Source organism: Pundamilia nyererei, unplaced genomic scaffold (genome assembly GCF_000239375.1).
Source record: "Pundamilia nyererei isolate P.nyererei 1_Seehausen unplaced genomic scaffold, PunNye1.0 scaffold00144, whole genome shotgun sequence".
NCBI classification, from domain to species: Eukaryota; Metazoa; Chordata; class Actinopteri; order Cichliformes; family Cichlidae; genus Pundamilia; species Pundamilia nyererei.
In genome coordinates, this window is record NW_005187545.1 from 1,060,954 (window position 1) to 1,078,697 (window position 17,744).

General features: G+C 42.7%; 2 protein-coding genes across 4 annotated transcripts in view; both read right to left on the reverse strand.

Moving 5' to 3' along the window:
• Positions 1-6,837, reverse strand: part of hivep3b (HIVEP zinc finger 3b) — a 36,559-nt gene extending 29,722 nt beyond the window's left edge. For all 3 annotated transcript variants that reach the window (XM_005744484.1, XM_005744485.1, XM_013913680.1), the window contains exon 1: positions 6,556-6,837. The gene's annotated coding sequence lies outside the window, so the exon portion shown is untranslated. The remainder of the gene's footprint in view (positions 1-6,555) is intronic.
• Positions 6,838-10,690: 3,853 nt separating this feature from the next.
• serinc2l (serine incorporator 2, like) overlaps positions 10,691-17,744 on the reverse strand; it is an 11,189-nt gene continuing 4,135 nt past the window's right edge. Inside the window, exons 3-10 of the mRNA XM_005744487.1 lie at positions 17,126-17,313; positions 16,935-17,014; positions 16,665-16,799; positions 16,256-16,425; positions 14,433-14,523; positions 13,185-13,335; positions 12,898-13,107; positions 10,691-12,419 (exon numbers count right to left, since the gene is read on the reverse strand). Of these exons, the coding sequence (XP_005744544.1) occupies positions 12,281-12,419; positions 12,898-13,107; positions 13,185-13,335; positions 14,433-14,523; positions 16,256-16,425; positions 16,665-16,799; positions 16,935-17,014; positions 17,126-17,313 (1,164 nt within the window). The 3' untranslated portion in view covers positions 10,691-12,280. The remainder of the gene's footprint in view (positions 12,420-12,897; positions 13,108-13,184; positions 13,336-14,432; positions 14,524-16,255; positions 16,426-16,664; positions 16,800-16,934; positions 17,015-17,125; positions 17,314-17,744) is intronic.

Genomic DNA, 17,744 nt, shown 5'->3' on the forward strand with positions numbered 1-17,744 from the left:
CTCCCTAGCACTGTGCTGACGGAGCAAAGCTGGGAGAAAAAACAGGGAGGAGGTGGGGGACTACCTGGGTGCAAACATTGGGACTGCTGACTGTTTGAGGTTGTTGAGGACAGCAGGATTACATAATAAAAAACCCCTGTAACATCTCAGACTTAGGAAGAGCTTCCTACAGCAATCTCTGTCTTTTCCCTCCAAAAATAAACGCTCTCATGTCTCCCGCAGTCGTCTGCTTTTGTTATGGTGGCAAATCCTTAATTATGACTTGACTTATAACACCCAGTTAATTTAATTTCACCGCTGCGTGCCGCTAGCTGAATAGTACTGCAAATCCTTTAAAAGGGGCGAATAAGGAATGGATGGATAGATTTATTTTGCAGGATTTTCAGCCTGCACAGTTTTCCCTGTGTTTTGGGAGGGGTCTCCTCCCAACTTTACCCACATCTCATTCATCTTAGCTGCCGGGAAAGCCAAGACTTTTAGCATCCAGTTGTGGATAAACATCCACATGCTTTTTTTTTTTTCCATTTTCTATCATCTGTTTATTTTCCCAATTACACTGTGTGAGTCTGCGTCAGCAGCTCTGGGGTTTTGCACTGGCAGGAGGTGGAGAGAGGGAAGGGAGTATCCTCTCCCAGGGTGAGGAAGTTTCTAGAGGAAGCATGGTACAGACAGTCGTGTGCGTGTGCGTGTGTGTGTCTCAAATACCTCGTGGTCATTATGATAAGTGCAGAAAGAAATATATTTACAATTGTGCAACAAAAAAAGAGCCAAAATATAAAAGACCGTTTTCTTCCTTCTTTCCACACATCCCCTAATAATGGGGCTCGTGCTTTGCCTGCTGATCCGCTCAGCTCGTGTCACAAATGTGTCATGAGATTACTTCACTAAAGCCACGGCGTGTTGTGGACATCCTTCACATACTTGCAGGCCTTCTGGTTAATTCTGAGGCTGACGGATAAACTCGTCTCAGTAAGGATTTATGAGGCTTTTCACACAGACAACTAAAAAAAGCAAACGTGGTTTTGAGACCTGAAATTTAAAATTTAAACTTAAAAAAAAAACAAACAAACAAGAAACTACAACATTATTTCAGGCTAAGAAGACAAACAGATTTCTGTCACAGCCCAAAGTTTTCAGGGCAAAACTGCATCCGTCTACTTCTAAAATGAGGCAACAAAATGCAAGCAGTTAGACAATCAGAGTGTCAGAAAGCCCACTGTTTAGCTCCCTCCTCATTTAGAGGCCAAGCCAGAAAGTGAAGCACACCTATAATAACGCTAATTCCTCAATAAACAGGAAAACACGGGTCTGTGGACTGGTGGAATTTTACAATGACAGCCAGGGTGATAATTTTTCTGTTTGCCTGTGAAAAACACGGGTTTGTTGATCACATGGAGCTATTTTAAAAGCTTAACTCGACTTAGATTGACTATTAAAAACAGTAACTCAAAGCTGTGCTACAAAAACAAGTTTTGTTTTTACATTTTTCTGGATTTATTTCATTTAAAGCCTGACAAAAAACGACATCAGATTAGGGAGACTGCCACAAGTTGGTGAATTATCCAAATGAAAAAAAAAAGTTCCTCTGAATCAGTTCCTGGACATATTTAACAAAATAACCTGTAATCTTTGCAAATTTTAGACCTTGCCTAAATAAATCAAACCTGTTCGACAAAATCAAACCAGGAAGATTTCCCACCCCCCGTATCCCCTGCACTTATTGCAAGCAAGGAAAGACCTTTTGCTTTGGAATGCAATGTAGCGTGAAGAGATACATCTGACAGTGTTACACTGGAATATGACAGGCACTTTGATTTTATTGAAGTACAGCAGTCGCTCTGTCTTCTGTCTAGGCCAAGCTAGGAAAGTTATCTGTAGGAATGCTCATGCAAATATTGACCTTCAATTAGGTGAAACAGACACCCGCGCTTAGGGGCTGCAATATGGAGACATCAGCAAAAACATCGTACAGGCAAACACGTACAGAATACATCTAAGTGTGCAGAGTGTATGTAAACACATCGTGTGTCAATACGCCTCCTTTTAATGCCAGTGTACTGACAACTGCAAAATCTGAAGACTTATAAAGGTAGTTTTAACCTCAAACAGGATGTCAACAAAGCATCTGCAGCATCACAAAACCACAAAAAACACGAGCTATTTGGTGCTAACACAGAACAAACACACCAAAATGTGGGGAGTTTCATGACCTTTAAAGTATAAAGAGAGAATGGCCTTCCCAACTGACACCAGTTGACCACACTCTTGCATAATTAACAGCATCTAAAGTGAGGTGTTCTTTGCATGACCTTACCTGACAACGTCAGGGCATAGCTTGCCTAGAAAGACTGTGAGAAACAGCAAATAGATGCACGTGTGCAGCCCACAGCCCACATGTGCATTTTTCAGATTAATTATATTTTTAATACAGCATCGTATTCACCGGTTCGACCGATATATTGGATCACACTGCAGGGCATGGCAAATATATGTAAAGAAATAAATAAATAAGGGCATGCCCCGGAGTTCCCCGTAAGCCAACACAGCTCACATCATGTAAGGCACAGCAAGTAAGAAAGAACGGCGCACTCTCCCTCCCTCCCCACTTCAGTGACAGTGACATGGCTGGGGAGGATTGTGCTGGAGCATCGCCTGCTGTCTTGATTTGCTCGGCAGATCCACGGCAGGGTTGGAAGGATTCTGCCCTCCCAAAGCCCTCTTACCCTCCTGCAGAGCAGAAATCCCCTCCAATCCTCACTTACTGCTCCTGCAGGAGTGCCTTACTCACTGAGACAAAGGACTCCATTAGAGGAGAGGAGAGAAATCAGCTCTAAAGAGAGGAGGGAAAGCTAGTATGAGGACATGCACACACACATATAAATATATATATATAACTATATAAGTGTTCAGCACTGTGTCTGCATCACCTGCATAGTTTACACACTCTCATGGGACTGATATAAGATGAGACAGATTGAGAGCCTGCATCTGAGGACACAGCAATGGGATTTCAGAGAAGTTAAAGCAGAGGTAAACACTAGTTATCTTTGCAGGTGTCAGTTAATGAACACAGATTAGAGCGGTGAACAGGCATCATCTGGAGATTGCAATCTGTGCAGATGCATTGCACGCTGAGGGGTGTGGTCAGAGCGGTGTCTTGGGAGTCGGCGAGTGAAAGCGAGAGATTTGGAAAGTGGTGGAGATATCTGGTAGTGAAATATAATAACTTGCCTGCACCATCGATCAATACGCACACTGGGTGCGTTCTCTTTCTTTCAAGCCAACAGATGCAAAAAAAACAAAAACAAACTGGAGGATTATATGCCTGACCTCCAAAAAGTGCGATTTAATTCTTTCACATAACTGCTAACTCTAAAGCTGAAACTTTATCGTGCGTGTTATCACTTTTGCTTTTGTGTTTTTTCAAGCACTGATCAGCCTCACCCCCAGTATTACACAAAGCTCAGCAGTGATATCCTGGCGGAGCCCCCTTTCAGACATACCTGTGGTGTGGAGCACAGAGGCTTACAATCATACTACAACAATAAGTATTGCAAAATGCCGGCCGCTGCAGACAGCGAACAACCCCGTGCACAAAAATGCCCTCCGTGTTGATATAAGGAGAAAACACACAGATTGTTGCATATCCTAAAGACGACAACAGAAAATACAAATCTGGTGATAATGGCAATTTATTGGGTCTCGAGAAAAGTTGGGAGTTAGGATGTAATCAACTTGTCGCCTATTTTCGAAGAAGGATTGTCATTACGTGCAGCAAACCTCTCGACATTCCACTTGGCTACCAATGGTGCTCGAGTGGGTAATGATTAACGCTTACGGAGGGAGTGTTTGAGCGAGTAACCACTTTGTTGCGCTTTCTCTTCCTGTAAGAACCTTCACTGCCTGCACGGACATCACCGTCCAAGATTATCATTGTATAACCTGGACGAGCACACCTGGGAGCGGGCCAGGTGGCGGCACTAACACACATACGGCACAGACTCTGGTCCCTGCCTGGCAAACACAAAGAAACTCCATTTGAAGGGGCCAGCCAATACACAGGCCCGGGTAGGAGGCTGAGTGTAGGCCAGACACTGATAAACAACTGTAACCCCTGCAAACAAACACAAACACACACACTGACCTAAATGACACCAAAGCAGAGTCATGCACTACACAGAAGGCCACAGGGCTAGATAAGTGAAGAAAATGCTTTTTAATATTCAGAATGCATTACAGTGTTACTGAATGCCTGCAAAAGGATTATTGGGCTACTGGGGCATTTGTGAAGTTGCCAGATTGGCACTCCTGACCTCCATTTTACTCTGTGTGCATTTGTGTAATTTGTGTATCCAAGACTTGTTCCTGGTTTACTGTTTACTGCCTCTGAGCACTACAGTGCATCTATTCTTCTCCGGTGCCTCGGAGGAACAGGATTAGTGACCAGCCACAGAGAGATGAAAGATGTGCCCTCTTACCACACATCTTCAACATGTGTTCTTTTTTTCCCATGAAGATCCCAATAAAACCCCTCAACATCCTCTCGAAGAAAACAAGACTTAAACCTGCTCGCACACACCAACAGCACCAGAGCCAGCGCTCGGTTTGAATTTTTGTAGAAAGGTGTGACGCCGTCCGTGAAACATTTCGCGTTAAAGGTTCAGTCTAAACTGCCAAGCTCGCTTGGAAAAAACCACACATGCTCCCCGACTTTCCTACAGTGCTTATCAGACCTTGCTGTCTGCAGGGGATGCATCTGAAGGTCTGAGCAGGAACTCGACAAGACCCCTTGCTGCTAATGGCATTTCATGCAGTAAATCAACACGTTGCCACCTGCAAGGTTGAGTGAGAGTGCGAGAGCTGCAGAGGGTATGCCAGGTGACTGTGGGTGCACGTGAAAGTAGGGATATGGGGTATAAGCTGTTATTAATTGACCAGAACTGGCCTGTTTTCTCAAGTGGTACTTGTGCCAGTGGGAGAGATACCAAGACATAGAGCAGAGTCGACGTTCTTTAGTAATCACTGTTACTCCTGACACTTATATTTGCTCTTATTGTGCCTGATCAAACTTATTGCTCAAGTCTTCAGCTACGACACTGAATATTTTTTATATAGTGAACTGGCATTGCTAATCTGTTGACTTGTGTGTATATACACACACACACACACACACATATATAAAAACAGGTTCTGCAAGACCTTCGTTTCCAACTTTAAGACGTAGTAATTATCCATAACAAGCTGCCTTCTGACTTTCGACTGTTGTGAAAACATCAAAGCCTCGAATCTCACCTTTTATCCCCGTCCATGTCAAAACTATTAATGGCAGTAATCTCTGACAGCAGGTATTTTGTCCAATGACCAAATCCTCCACGACACGAACAGTCTTGGAATTCTGCAAGGAAATGGAGCAGCGCTCTCCTCAGGTGCCTGCTGAGCTAGCGCCTTCCTTCAGCCAGCAACACCACAAACTGGTCTTGATCCAGGCCAGAGTGGAGCACCGTAAGTTCGCCACTTTCTGCTGATTCACTAAGAAATAATTGCATATAGGCCTCTCTCCCTTTTCACCCCACACCACCTTTACCACTATGGTGTGACATCTTACTGTATCTTTGTGGTGGGACTTAAAAGAGTACAGCTGGCAGACGTCGCCAAGGACGCTGCAGCATAGAGGCTGCTGTGTTTGTTTCCTTTTCAAATGCTTGCACTGATGAGGTACTGAACCTCATCTCCTATGTAAAACACAACAAAACAAAACAAAAACGAGACAGCATCAGCTGGCTGTGGTCTTCATCTACACAGAACAACAGATTTCAAGTGCTATACATATCTCACTTCCTGTAAAAGTAACATCAGAGGTGCAAAACCATGACTTTGCCTTATGCCAACTTCTGATTTTACACAGACAGATAGAGTTACACTAAAACTCAATGACACAACTTCAAGTAGATGAAAAGACCAACAAAAAAAACCTGTTTTGTTAACTGAGCCCATCTATCATATAAAAGCAGATCAACAGAGTACAAAAGCATGATGTCATCGTCCAAAAATCTGCCAAGTGTAGGTGTAGCCCATTACAAATAACTTCACAGGCCTGATCGTGAATCGCGTGTTTATGCGTAGCGTGCGTGTGCTAGCCCCCCATCCCCACCACTCCTGCTCTCCTCAGCCGGTTAGCTATTGAGGACAGCCGGGGTGAATGAAGGTGCATGATGAAGCATATGCTGTCAGCTGTATATGTGCAGCGCCCCTGCCGCTACTTCAGCGTACAGTACTTTGGTGAAAAGGGGAAAAAAACTCGCTCTGCTGCTCGGGTCCGATACACGCAACACATCTTTAATCATTTATCACCAAAACGCATCGCTCAACTTCATATCACACTCACGCTTTTCAAAATAAATAAACACCAAAAATAAAATAAAATACGGCCGGGATCAGCTGTCAACTTCACACCGTGTACCCCTCCCCTCTCTGTCTCTCTCGCGCTTTCTTTCTGACGAGCACCACAAGCCAAATGAAAGTAAGTAACAAACAGCCGACACGGTTCATATTTACCAGCTTGCTACAGTGCTGGCGCTGCAGCCATTTATCCCGTTGCAAAGGGGCCAGAAGTCCGCATTTCCTGGATTGTGATGCGCCGGGATCAGCTGCTGTGCGCCCGGGTTTCTGTGCAGGGAGGACCGGAGGGGCTGGTTGTGCTTCCCACTGTTGTGTCAGACCGGACAGCGATGCCACGTTCAGCAGATCGCCACAAAAAAACAACATCTCGCCCTACGCAAGACACACTCCGCGGCTCCGCACCACCCCGCGCGGTAGGTCCGGTGGGCACCGCCCTCCCGTCAGCCTCCACCAGTGGGCTGGCGCGCCGAGCCCCGCCTCATGAATAATCATAAGCTGTAGAAGGACGCCATTGGTTGAGAGGAGCGGTTCCTGGTTAATGCTGTTAATTCTAATTAGCTAGACAAGCTCGCGCAGTGAGCGTGAGAGTTCTGGAGTCAAACTGAGCCGTTTATCCACTTTGTTTTCCTCCGTGGACCTACACCATCACCGCACACCTCCATCCTGTACCACAACAGTCTACTTGAACGAGTGACTGAGATGACATCACACAAAAGATCTTAACAATGATTTGTTATGAGCTGAAACCATAAATGAATTAACTTCAGTTGCGCAAGGGTGCTGTGCCATTCTGCAGTTTTAGGACCCGATACCAAGTAAATACAGGGCCAATGTAACGATATCCCTAAGGATACTTTTAACCTTTAAAGGGAGCTTATGTAGGGAACTGTGTTATGTTTATGAGATGAATGATCATCAGTTAGCCAAAGTTGAACCCATTTTAATGGCCAATTGATTACTGATTTTTACTTTCCACAATAATTGCTTGATATAACGTTATAACAGGCCTGGTATGTAAATGTGTCTGTCTCTAAATCATATTGGGTATGATTCAGAGACAGACACATAAGTATTAAGCCTATCCTGCTATCGTGCTAGTACCGTTCCAATATCAATACAAGTTTAGGGATGGACACTATCGATATTTGGATCGATCTGCTCACTTCTAGTTTGCAGCTTTTGGCAGACACCCGGCTGCAATGAGTGCTGATCTGTTGACCATGGCTCTCTGACCTTCTCCTATTTGTGGGCCCATACGTAGGGACTTATGGGAGGTAGATGCAAAAGGTCAATGAGAAAGGCATTCCTGGAGATCAAATGGTAATCAAAGGCCAGTGGACATCAGAGTGCACGAGTTGTGGTAACTGGCAGCCGGAGCTTATCTCTTCACCTGACTCACCCATCGTCACTGCCAAGGCATCCAGCAACTGAATTGCACATGTCCTGATGTTTCACTGGAGAATGCACTTGTGAGCGTACAGTTAGTCCTGCTCTTTTGTGTCTCATATTTTCTGAGCTGTCTGTGCATCTGCATCCAGCACAAAAACTCTTTGTTCTCGTGGCTGAGAACAGCTCTGCAGCGGAGAGGGGAAAAGGAAAGGAAAAGTGCGAGGGAGGTTGAGAGGGAGGGGTGGATGCGAGGAGAGGTGTAGAAACGAGAGGATGGGAAAGCAAAGAAAAACGGCGTTAGGAAGTGAGAGACGGAGGAAGAGACAGTGAAAGGAGCGGGGACACGCTGTGGTGTGAGCGCTCCGGAGTGCTACAATATGACTCTGACGAGCTTATGTAACCAGACCGGCCTGGCATTTGGCTCACAGCAGACGCCGGCTGCGCTAACTATTATATAACTGCATTAGCTGCTCCTCTGAGCTGAGGGAGAGCATGCGCACACACTCAGACTTGTAGACTTCCAGCTTAGAGCAGAGGGACTGCTTTGCACTGTAGCCTGTGCTGTGCGAGAACGTGGAAATACAGAGGAAGTTCATCAGTTCAACAGGAACGAGCAGAGCTGTTAGCGGACCATACATATTTAGTGGAGAGAAACTGCACAGCGCGGTCTGTCGGGCATCAGCATCTTCCCATCATCCAGCAACAAGTTTCCAATCCCGAAAAGCCTAATTGGGGCTTAATGTTGGGTAAATGTTTCCAGTGCTCGTGCAGTATGCCAGCAGGGTCCAAACTCAATTAGCTCCCCTGCATGCAGTGCATAATTCAATGGGCCTGGATTCCACTCTTAAAACCCAATTACACCTCAGACAGGCATTTCCAGTCATTCCGTCAAAGAGGTGGTCAGGGATGCATAACCCCTAACAAAAACGGTACTTATCTAAATCAGCATCAGGAGAAGTCAACACCGCTCACTGTTCAATATTTGCAATATGAAAGTGCGAAACAAAACTGAAATAGTCTCATGCTTTAGTGCGGAGGCGGAACTCGTTCTTGACTAAAATGCGGCCAAACACTGACATTTGCAAGCCGAGATTAAGGTCAGGGCTAAGACTGCAAGTGATAACGATTGTCTGAATCAATCTAAAATTAAAAATCCCAGCAGGCCTAACTAAGCATGGCTGCAGAGCTACACTAAGTGGCTCATAATCAGCACATTACAGCTCCCGATTATTGCGGCGACAAATTGCATCTGATGATAACAGAGGAAATGAAAGTGAGATTTATGACGCTGGAGCCAATGGCCGAAGACGAGCAGAGTCTTAAATCTACTCAATGAGAAAACCAGATCTCACATTTGTACACCTGATGATAGCAGGGGAAATAAAAGTGAAATTTATGACGCCTGGCTAATTTGTTCTCGGGTGCTGGTGCTGCCTGAATTCAGAGGCTGTTACATTTCAGATGGGGCTAATGAAAGAAGAGTGTTTGTTTAATAAGTCTGATTGTTTTATAATGTAAACGCTCCAGTCAGTGAGGGAGAAATGAGGAAATAGGAGATAAAACAGTTTTGTGGGGTCAAAGCGTCAGAGATTTGGAGGATGTGCTGCAAGCCTGCTCCTGTCAGAGGACAGACATGGCTTCTTTCAGTTTTGGTAGTTTACTATAAATGCCTGTGCGTTTGACAGTGATTACACAAGACTTGACATGCACTCTGTTCCTCCACGAAGTGAAGTCACATGTCAGGCACAAGTATGCAGACAAAAACTGCAAAAAGCCAAAAGGAAAGGCTGGCAAACATGCATGCAATGCGCAGTGTTCCAGCATCACCACATCACAACAAGCCAAATGCAGAAACAGAGCATTGGATATCACGCCTGCAGCTGCAGTTAAAAATTGTTCAGTTTTTCAGTAAAGTCCTTTACGCAGATGTTGCAGCCACACAACTGCTGTCCTCTCCTGTGGCAGTTGTGTTTTCCCGGCTTGTCCAAATTTAAATCTGTTGAATAGTCATTATTGGACTCTTTTAAAGACTCCTTGCTATTTTCAGAGCTGTTTTCTTTAAGGATTTAGTGAAGTGTCGTCATCTTCCCCACAGTGTTTAGGAAGTCTTTGTTTCCTCAGCTTAAAGCGAAATACATCAGATTTCAGTCTGTCAAACAGGCACAATCCATCAACTCAGGATTGAAATGGATAGGCTGATGGAGGGGTGTTGCTGCGGGAGGGTGGAGGTCCACAGGAGGCAGTATGTCCTGAATATTTCCACATTCAGAGCCGACTGGATTGAGTGAGTGCAGCAGCCAAAACCAACATGTCCTGTCTACCAGCCAGGCAAGGAGGAAATAACACAGCGGAGACTGGCACACACTGTGCTGTCTCTGTACCAGCAGAGAGGAGCGATTGCACACATTTTGCTGCTTTGATTTCGAGTTAAGAACAAATGTGTAAAACATGGTGAGAGCTGAACCCTTTTATAGACTGGAAATGGTTCACTTTCAGTTTAGCGTTGTACTCGTGTGACAACAAGATAACTACAAGTACAATCAGCAAAGCATTAGCAGCTGATGAGTGTCCCCCAATCACACAACTGATGGACAGATAAAAATCAGCACATTAGCGCCTGTGAGCTCCTTCTCAGTCCCAGACTCTGGTGCCTCATCACTTTAATCTACATGTTAGGAAAAGAGTGCAATCAGCCTGCGTCCACCATTAGCACCCATAAGCATGAGAAGGATTTATGTCCAATATATAACACGAAACCTGAATAGCCCTACAATGGCAAAGCCACCAAAGAAACAAGCACAGCTCTGCCCACAAACAGGTTTTGGTGTAAAACTCCACGTTTGTAGTTGTGATTTATTTATTTAATCCAAAGTTTGTATTGAGACTCATTTAAAACAATGAGTGGAGAAGCGTTTCATCTTTATTAAAAACTGAGTCTATACATAAATTACGTTACAGTTTATGTTACAGACCAGTGCTTAATGGCATGCAATGACCAGATCGCCACGATGTAAGGCAAGGTGTAGTAAGCACATCAGCATTAGTGATCTATTAGGATACTTTTTGAAAAGTGGAACTACAGAAAGGCACTTAATAGTGTTATGAAATTTTAAATTATGATCCAACATGAAATTTATCTGTAATATTCCCCTTAATGTGACAAAATATATAAACAACGTAAAAAAAAAAAAAAAGTTAAATCAATCAGAAAACTTTTGAAAAACTGCATTCACTACACTCATATGCAGCCAAAGAAACACAACATCCGATTCATGTGTGTGTCCAGCGAAATGTCTGAAAATGACAACTGCAAATCAGGATTGTACCAAAAACTTTTTCCACAATTACAAAATATACTCACCTTATTTCAACTCATTCCAGTCAGACTGAAATTGAGGTAACAACTATATAATGCATATGTAAGAGTACTGTATCACCATTACAGCCATCGAATCACTACGAAAGTCAATACCAGCAATAAAAATCAATAACAGCAATTTGAAAATGCATTATTATTGTTTTGTACATTGAGACATTTAAAAATCCAGTTTTTAGCCCAATAATTCACGGTGCAACCTCCTTACTATAATGGCATTTGTAAATGCAAGTAGGGTGGGATTTACGCTTCACCTCCTGAACCTGCATGACGCTGACTGCTACGGATCAATACAAGAATCCTTGCTGCAAACAGTTTGCTATACATGACATAAACACTGTTGTCTGTGGCTGTCAGAGGCATGGAAAAGCTTAGCACCGGAGAAAAATCATCTTAGCTTGGAGCAGACGAGGAAGAGCTGAGATTAGACTGGCTGTCTATTAGGACACTCTTGCTCAAGGTGCAATCACATGTATTTGCTTGCAGCCTAGTAGCTGCGGGGAAGCCCTGTTATGATCTGAAGGGCGTGCCATATTAGTCTTATCTAGTTTTCACAGTCACCTCATTCTGAGGCTCCCGATCAGGGCTCTCCTCGGTGCCTCCTGCAGTAAAGGAGTACAGCTAATCAGGGGTATTCCAGATTGCGCCAATCAGAGAGCTCTGATCTGAAAGACCTTTAAAAGGGAATCTAACTGAAATGTCTGAGGTATTGATAAAGTGCCTTGTTGCTGAGTCGTTGTTATGGAATTTAAAACTTAGAACGGAGGTACTGGTGCTTATATGCTCACACTACAGAAGGTAGGGCGGCAAGCCTATTAATGTGAGTCACTGGAAAATGAAAAATTCCCATGGGTAAGTAAAGACTCTAAACTTACCAAACATTTAAAATCTTCTTAAACAATATCCGTTTTAATTATTACACCAAATAAGCCAACCAAGAGGTGTAAACCAACACAAACACAATAACAACACATACAAATGTAAAAACAAAAACAAAACAGAAACGTCAAGAAATAAAAATTCTTAATAACATTCTTTCTGTTTCCTTCTTAGCAACTTGACTTCACCAGCCCCCCAAAAACAAATAATCAAATATAAGTGAAAGATGATGTATGCTCAGCTGAAATCCCTGTCAGGGAAAATAAGAGGGGCAATGAGGGTCCAAAGGTAAAGCCCGAGGCCCAGCCAGCTGGAACTCATCTTCACCCAAACAGCTGGCATAGTGCTCTGCATGACCTGGGTGTTGGTTTCTGGTCTGTTGGAGGACACAGAGTGAAAAGCAGCAATTTAGTTTACACCAACTCAACCTACCACATGTTTGGAAATTCATCCACACTTCCTCTACATATATGAATTGGTCACAAAAGAAAGAAAAAACAAAGATACTCTGGTGGTGGGTGAGGTTCATCTAAACCGAGATGATTCAAGAGGCTGACATTCAATCTGTGCTGAAACTTTCAGGTGAACTAGTCTGCCCTCTGGTGGTTCGATTGGAGGGTGTCAGAACTCTAAACCGCCACATAAACATTGAAACATGTTTTATCCTTTGTTTTGTTTTTTTATCTTTAAATGTTTTACCAAGGAGCTCCACTGCTACTGTGCCGCGATCACAAGTAGCTGTATGTAAGTAACTGATAAAGGTGAAAATTATGGATTTTAAATTCACCGTCAGGGTCAAAAGTCTCATATCGTACCTGTTGCTTCATGTCTGTCAGTCTGCTGTGAGTACTTACTTGTACCAGTTGGTAAGAGTCATCATGATGTACAGAGAGGCCAGACAGAGGTGGAAATGGAAAAAGGAGTAGTTGTAAGTGACACTCTCCTCTTCATTGTCAACAGCCCTGCGGATACCATCCTCTCCAACCACACCCTCTCCACCTGACCCTCCGCCCTCCTCTGTCTGCATCAGCTTGTTTACCTGGGTGTTGCTGGATGAACGGATACTGAGGGAGAGACAGAATGAGGAAGTTTAACAAAAGCAAATAAAACATATATTATTTTCCGGCACTGCTAATCTTACCTGGCATAGAGAGTACAAAAGAGGAAGATGATCAATCCCACAATGCCCTGAGCATCCCACCACTGCACCTGTCCTGTAGGGCTGCCACCAGACGGTTGAGTGGTGTTAACGTTTGACACTAGACTCAACAGGCTGGGGTTACACTTACGATCTATAAGAGGCAAAGTGCACAGAAGACCACAAAGAAATTGTACACACCAATTATAAAATGTTTTGAAAAGCACATTATTATACAGTGAGAAGGTCTGCAAAATGACATATTAATGAATTAAAGTCTCTGACTTCCATCTTGACTATAATGGCAATACACATTTTTTAATGTTTTTTTCTCTTCTGTAACTAACAGCACTGAAGATGCAACTTTAAAGTATCAAAAATCCATGAATACACCTTTTTCCCTTTACTGTTAAACTTCTAACATTTAAACGTTTAATTATTTATTCAATCTTTTTCATCTTAACAGTGTCTTTCACACTAGTGCTTCACTGGTGTGAAAGTTGCTTCACAACTCAACTTCAATTTTATTTATATAGTAGCAAATCACAAGAGTCAGGCACTTTAATATTGTAAGTTAAAGACTCGACAATGTTAGAGAGAAAACCTCAACAATCACACAAACTCCTATAAGCAAGCACTTGGCAACAGTAGGAATGAAAAACTCCCTTTTAACAGGAAGACACCTCCAGCAGAACCAGGCTCAGGGATGGGCAGCCATTTGCCAGTACTGATAAAGTGTGAGCAGAACAAAAGGGAAAAAAAACCTGACCTCTGACCTTGAGGTTGAAGTCACTCACATTCAAACTCGTCTGAGATTTTTAGCAAATACACCTATCGTATTCATTTGAAAATCTGACGTCACCTCGTTCTCCAGTTATTGTATTCACTAAATTGGTCGTCCACAGCTTTGAGATGACGAGTCATTACATCTTCAGCGTCACGTCAGTGGGACTAAGATGACTACATCTTAACATGAATGTAACTAGTCAGCACAACACTGCCCATTGTGACTACTCACAGGGGACATGCAACTCACATGAAAATGAGACACAGAGGGTGTGCTAACTATTAGCAAAAAGCAGCTCTTTGTTTATTTAGAGTCCCAGGGAAAAACTCACCTTTCAAATAAAAATGCTGCGACAAATAAACAGCAAGTACATATAATAAATGACAACAGTCAGGAAACGGGAAAAAAAAAGCATGCAAGTAAAACCGAAGGTAGACTTGGGATTAAGAAGCCAGAAGACTCACTGGGATTGTTGGTCATCGCAGACCAGGTGACATACATGGTGTAGAGGGAAATAATAGAAGCCTGAAGCAGACCAGAGTACGGTTGAGTTGCCTGTAAATAGAAAAAGTAAAAATATTTAACAAAATAATAATAAAATAAAATGTTCAGCTGCTTTGAAAGGAAGGTTTATTTAACAGTGTTTGAATGTACTGCTTGTTTGCATCACAAACTCAACAGAGCCTATGAAAAAATACTCATTCATAAAGACTTGGGGAAGAATATTGACAAAACACTCAGAAAACCTGACCTCTGACCTTGAGGTTTAGGCCACAGAGACTTTAACTCATCTGAGACTGAAATAAATATCATAGTTTGAGCTACCAACAAAGTCCTACGTTGCATGTTTTTTGAGTTATCACATTTACAATCTTTTGGGTCCACGCCATTCGCCCGCCCATAGGTTGACAATACCCCATCAACCTTTTACAACTGAGTGGTAAAAAGTACTTAAAAGGATTTAAAGGTACTTAAAACTAAAAAGTACTTAAACCATCAAAAGTTAACTAAAGCCATTAACAGAATGCAAAGAAACAACTGCCATGAGTTTCTATACAAAACATGGGGGAAAAGAAAATAAGAAATAAAAAAAGAGACATTAAGTGAACTTAAAAATAGGTGTAGTGTACTTTTGTGATACACCAATTTGTATCACAAGATAGTGTAGCAACCAGTCTGCCCTAAGTCCAATGTGAGAGGAAGAGGAAATGCTGATGGCAAGGCAGATATGATATGTTTAGGTTATCAGGGCAGCAAACATTGCCTGAAGGACCTGGAAAGCAGCCCTTATTACTACCAGCACTAATTCCTGGAAAGAAACCAGAGAAAAAAAAAATACAAACAGCAGCAAAACGCAAACATCCGGGTTTCTTTCAAGCACTGGTATCTGCCAGAAAACAAGTTCAGTCCGCTGACTGCGACAGGGAGGGTGGCAGGCTTTCTGCTGCAGCCGATGAATGTACTGCTGTCTGTTAGCTATGAAGCTAAAGTGTATGAAACAAATGAAGTAGCTGCAAAGGTACAGCTGCCATGTCGCTGCCAACCCAGGAGGTGAGAGAAAAGGAGATCAGTTAGAGAGCACTGAATAATGCTTACATGAGTTCACACACAGCAAACGAGGATATAGCCTACTGTAATTAATTAGGTATTAGGTTGGCTGAACAAGTTATTACAATTTTCTTAGAGCTTCTCAGATTTTCTAAGCTGTTTACATTAAAAGTTACACTTTTTGACTATAAACATAAAAACTCACTCTGCTTAAACTAATAATAACAATGTGTTTGCTGTATGTGAATAACAGCTATGTACCAAATCATTAACCAGGGTATTGTTTGCATTTACCAACCTCCTCCATATAAGGAGGCTGTATTCTATTCCAACTGTAAGAGTAACAGACGAGGTACTTCTGAGCAGGTCACATGTGTGTCACACAGGGATAACGCAGACCACCATTTACTGTCACATCCACACCTAAGACTAATTTGGACACACCAGTTAACCTAACAAACACGTTTTTGTACTGTGATTACTGTTACTGCAGAACATGCAAACTACACTCAGAAAGCCAGCCGACCAGGAAGTTGTTGCACTGCCCCAAACTTAGACAACATTCAGTTTTTCTGTTTCTGGTAAGAGAGTTGGGCTACAATACAAAACATTTGCCTAGCTCTGGTAGACACTGTTCCCTAGTGGTTCACATTTTACAAATCCAGTAAATACCTTTAACCTCTTGCAATCGCTCCTGTGCGGTATCTAACATTAAGCAATACAGTTTCCATGTTTGTACCTGTATCTTTGGTAAGACGGAAACAATGGAGACGATGACGCAGAAGATAAGGTTGAGGCTGATGAAGACTTTGTGCTCTGTGCAGTTATCTGGCATTGTATAGTAAATGTAGAAAAGCACCACAGCAGCGATAGCCAGTGCATAGTGGAGGACAGTGAAAGACAGCAGCCCTGGAATTGAAATGAATACACAATAACATTAATGATGGTATAACAGGATTATTATTTTAAGAAAAATGATGAAATTGACTCGAGCAGCAGAGAAGCTCTGCTTCATCCTGTGTCAATGCCAGAAATGTCACATACCAATATAACTCAATACTAAATCAGATTTTGTGCGCTATCATTATTTTAAAAAGTCATTACAGTATCAAATATGGAGTCTATCACGAAACTCTTGAATACGTTACCTGCAAACCAGCATTTGTTCCCATTTTCAGCATTTTCTACCCAGGCTTTGTTCCAGGAGTGGGCAAAGTCAATGAGGAGTATGAGTTGGATTATAATGAAGATAAAGGATCCCACCAATCCGAAGTAAAACCACACTGTGAAATGAAAAGGAAAAGATACAGCATCCTCAATCTGCTGAACAGGTATGTGTATATTCTCATTATCATTTCTCAAGAAAAGGATATAGTACAGTTGCTGTTTCTTGTAATTCAGCAAACAGATATTCATACCATCGTGAAATGTCCCATCAGGGATGAAAAAGGCTCCCACTGTAATCCCGACCAGGATCAGAAACTTAAAGAACCAGAACCTGAAGATTTACAAACTTACAATTAGTACAGAAGAAATACAGAAGTAGTACAGTACACATACCTCCCTCCCTGAACCCATTCTTCTGCAATTAAAAAAAAAAGGTTCTCACCCATTTTGAATAGCTGCACGTGGGTCTTTACTGCTACGGACACGAATCATGATGACACAGAACAGAAAGAAGAAGCAGGTCATGGCAAAACACATTCGATACACAGACTTGTACCCCACGATGACATTACAGTCAACCTGGTTTTCAACACCAGGTATTGAAGTTCCGCCCTTGCAAAATCCTGGGATCTGTGGAACAGATGAAAGTCAAATCAAACAAGCTTGCAGTTAAACTTAACTAAAAAAGTAAACCATGTATCAAATAGCAATTCAATTACTACTGGTTTTCAGAGCCACTGCAATACAAGTCGTGACTTACACGTATCACTGTTTCCAGCTTTAATTGTTACAAAAAACACAATGTTACGGTACAGGATGGGCCATTTATATGGATACACCGTAATAAAATGGGAATGGTTGGTGATATTAAAGTCCTGTTTGTGGCACATTAGTATAGGTGAGGGGGCAAACTCCTCAAGATGGGTGGTGACCATGGTGGTCATGGTGCGCTTACCTGCTGCTCTCTGGCAGGTAGCTCCATGCCCTCCTGGGTTTTAAATGCACCTTAGAACACACATGCATCAACACTACAATGAGCGGGTGGAGGGAGGTTTGGAGTC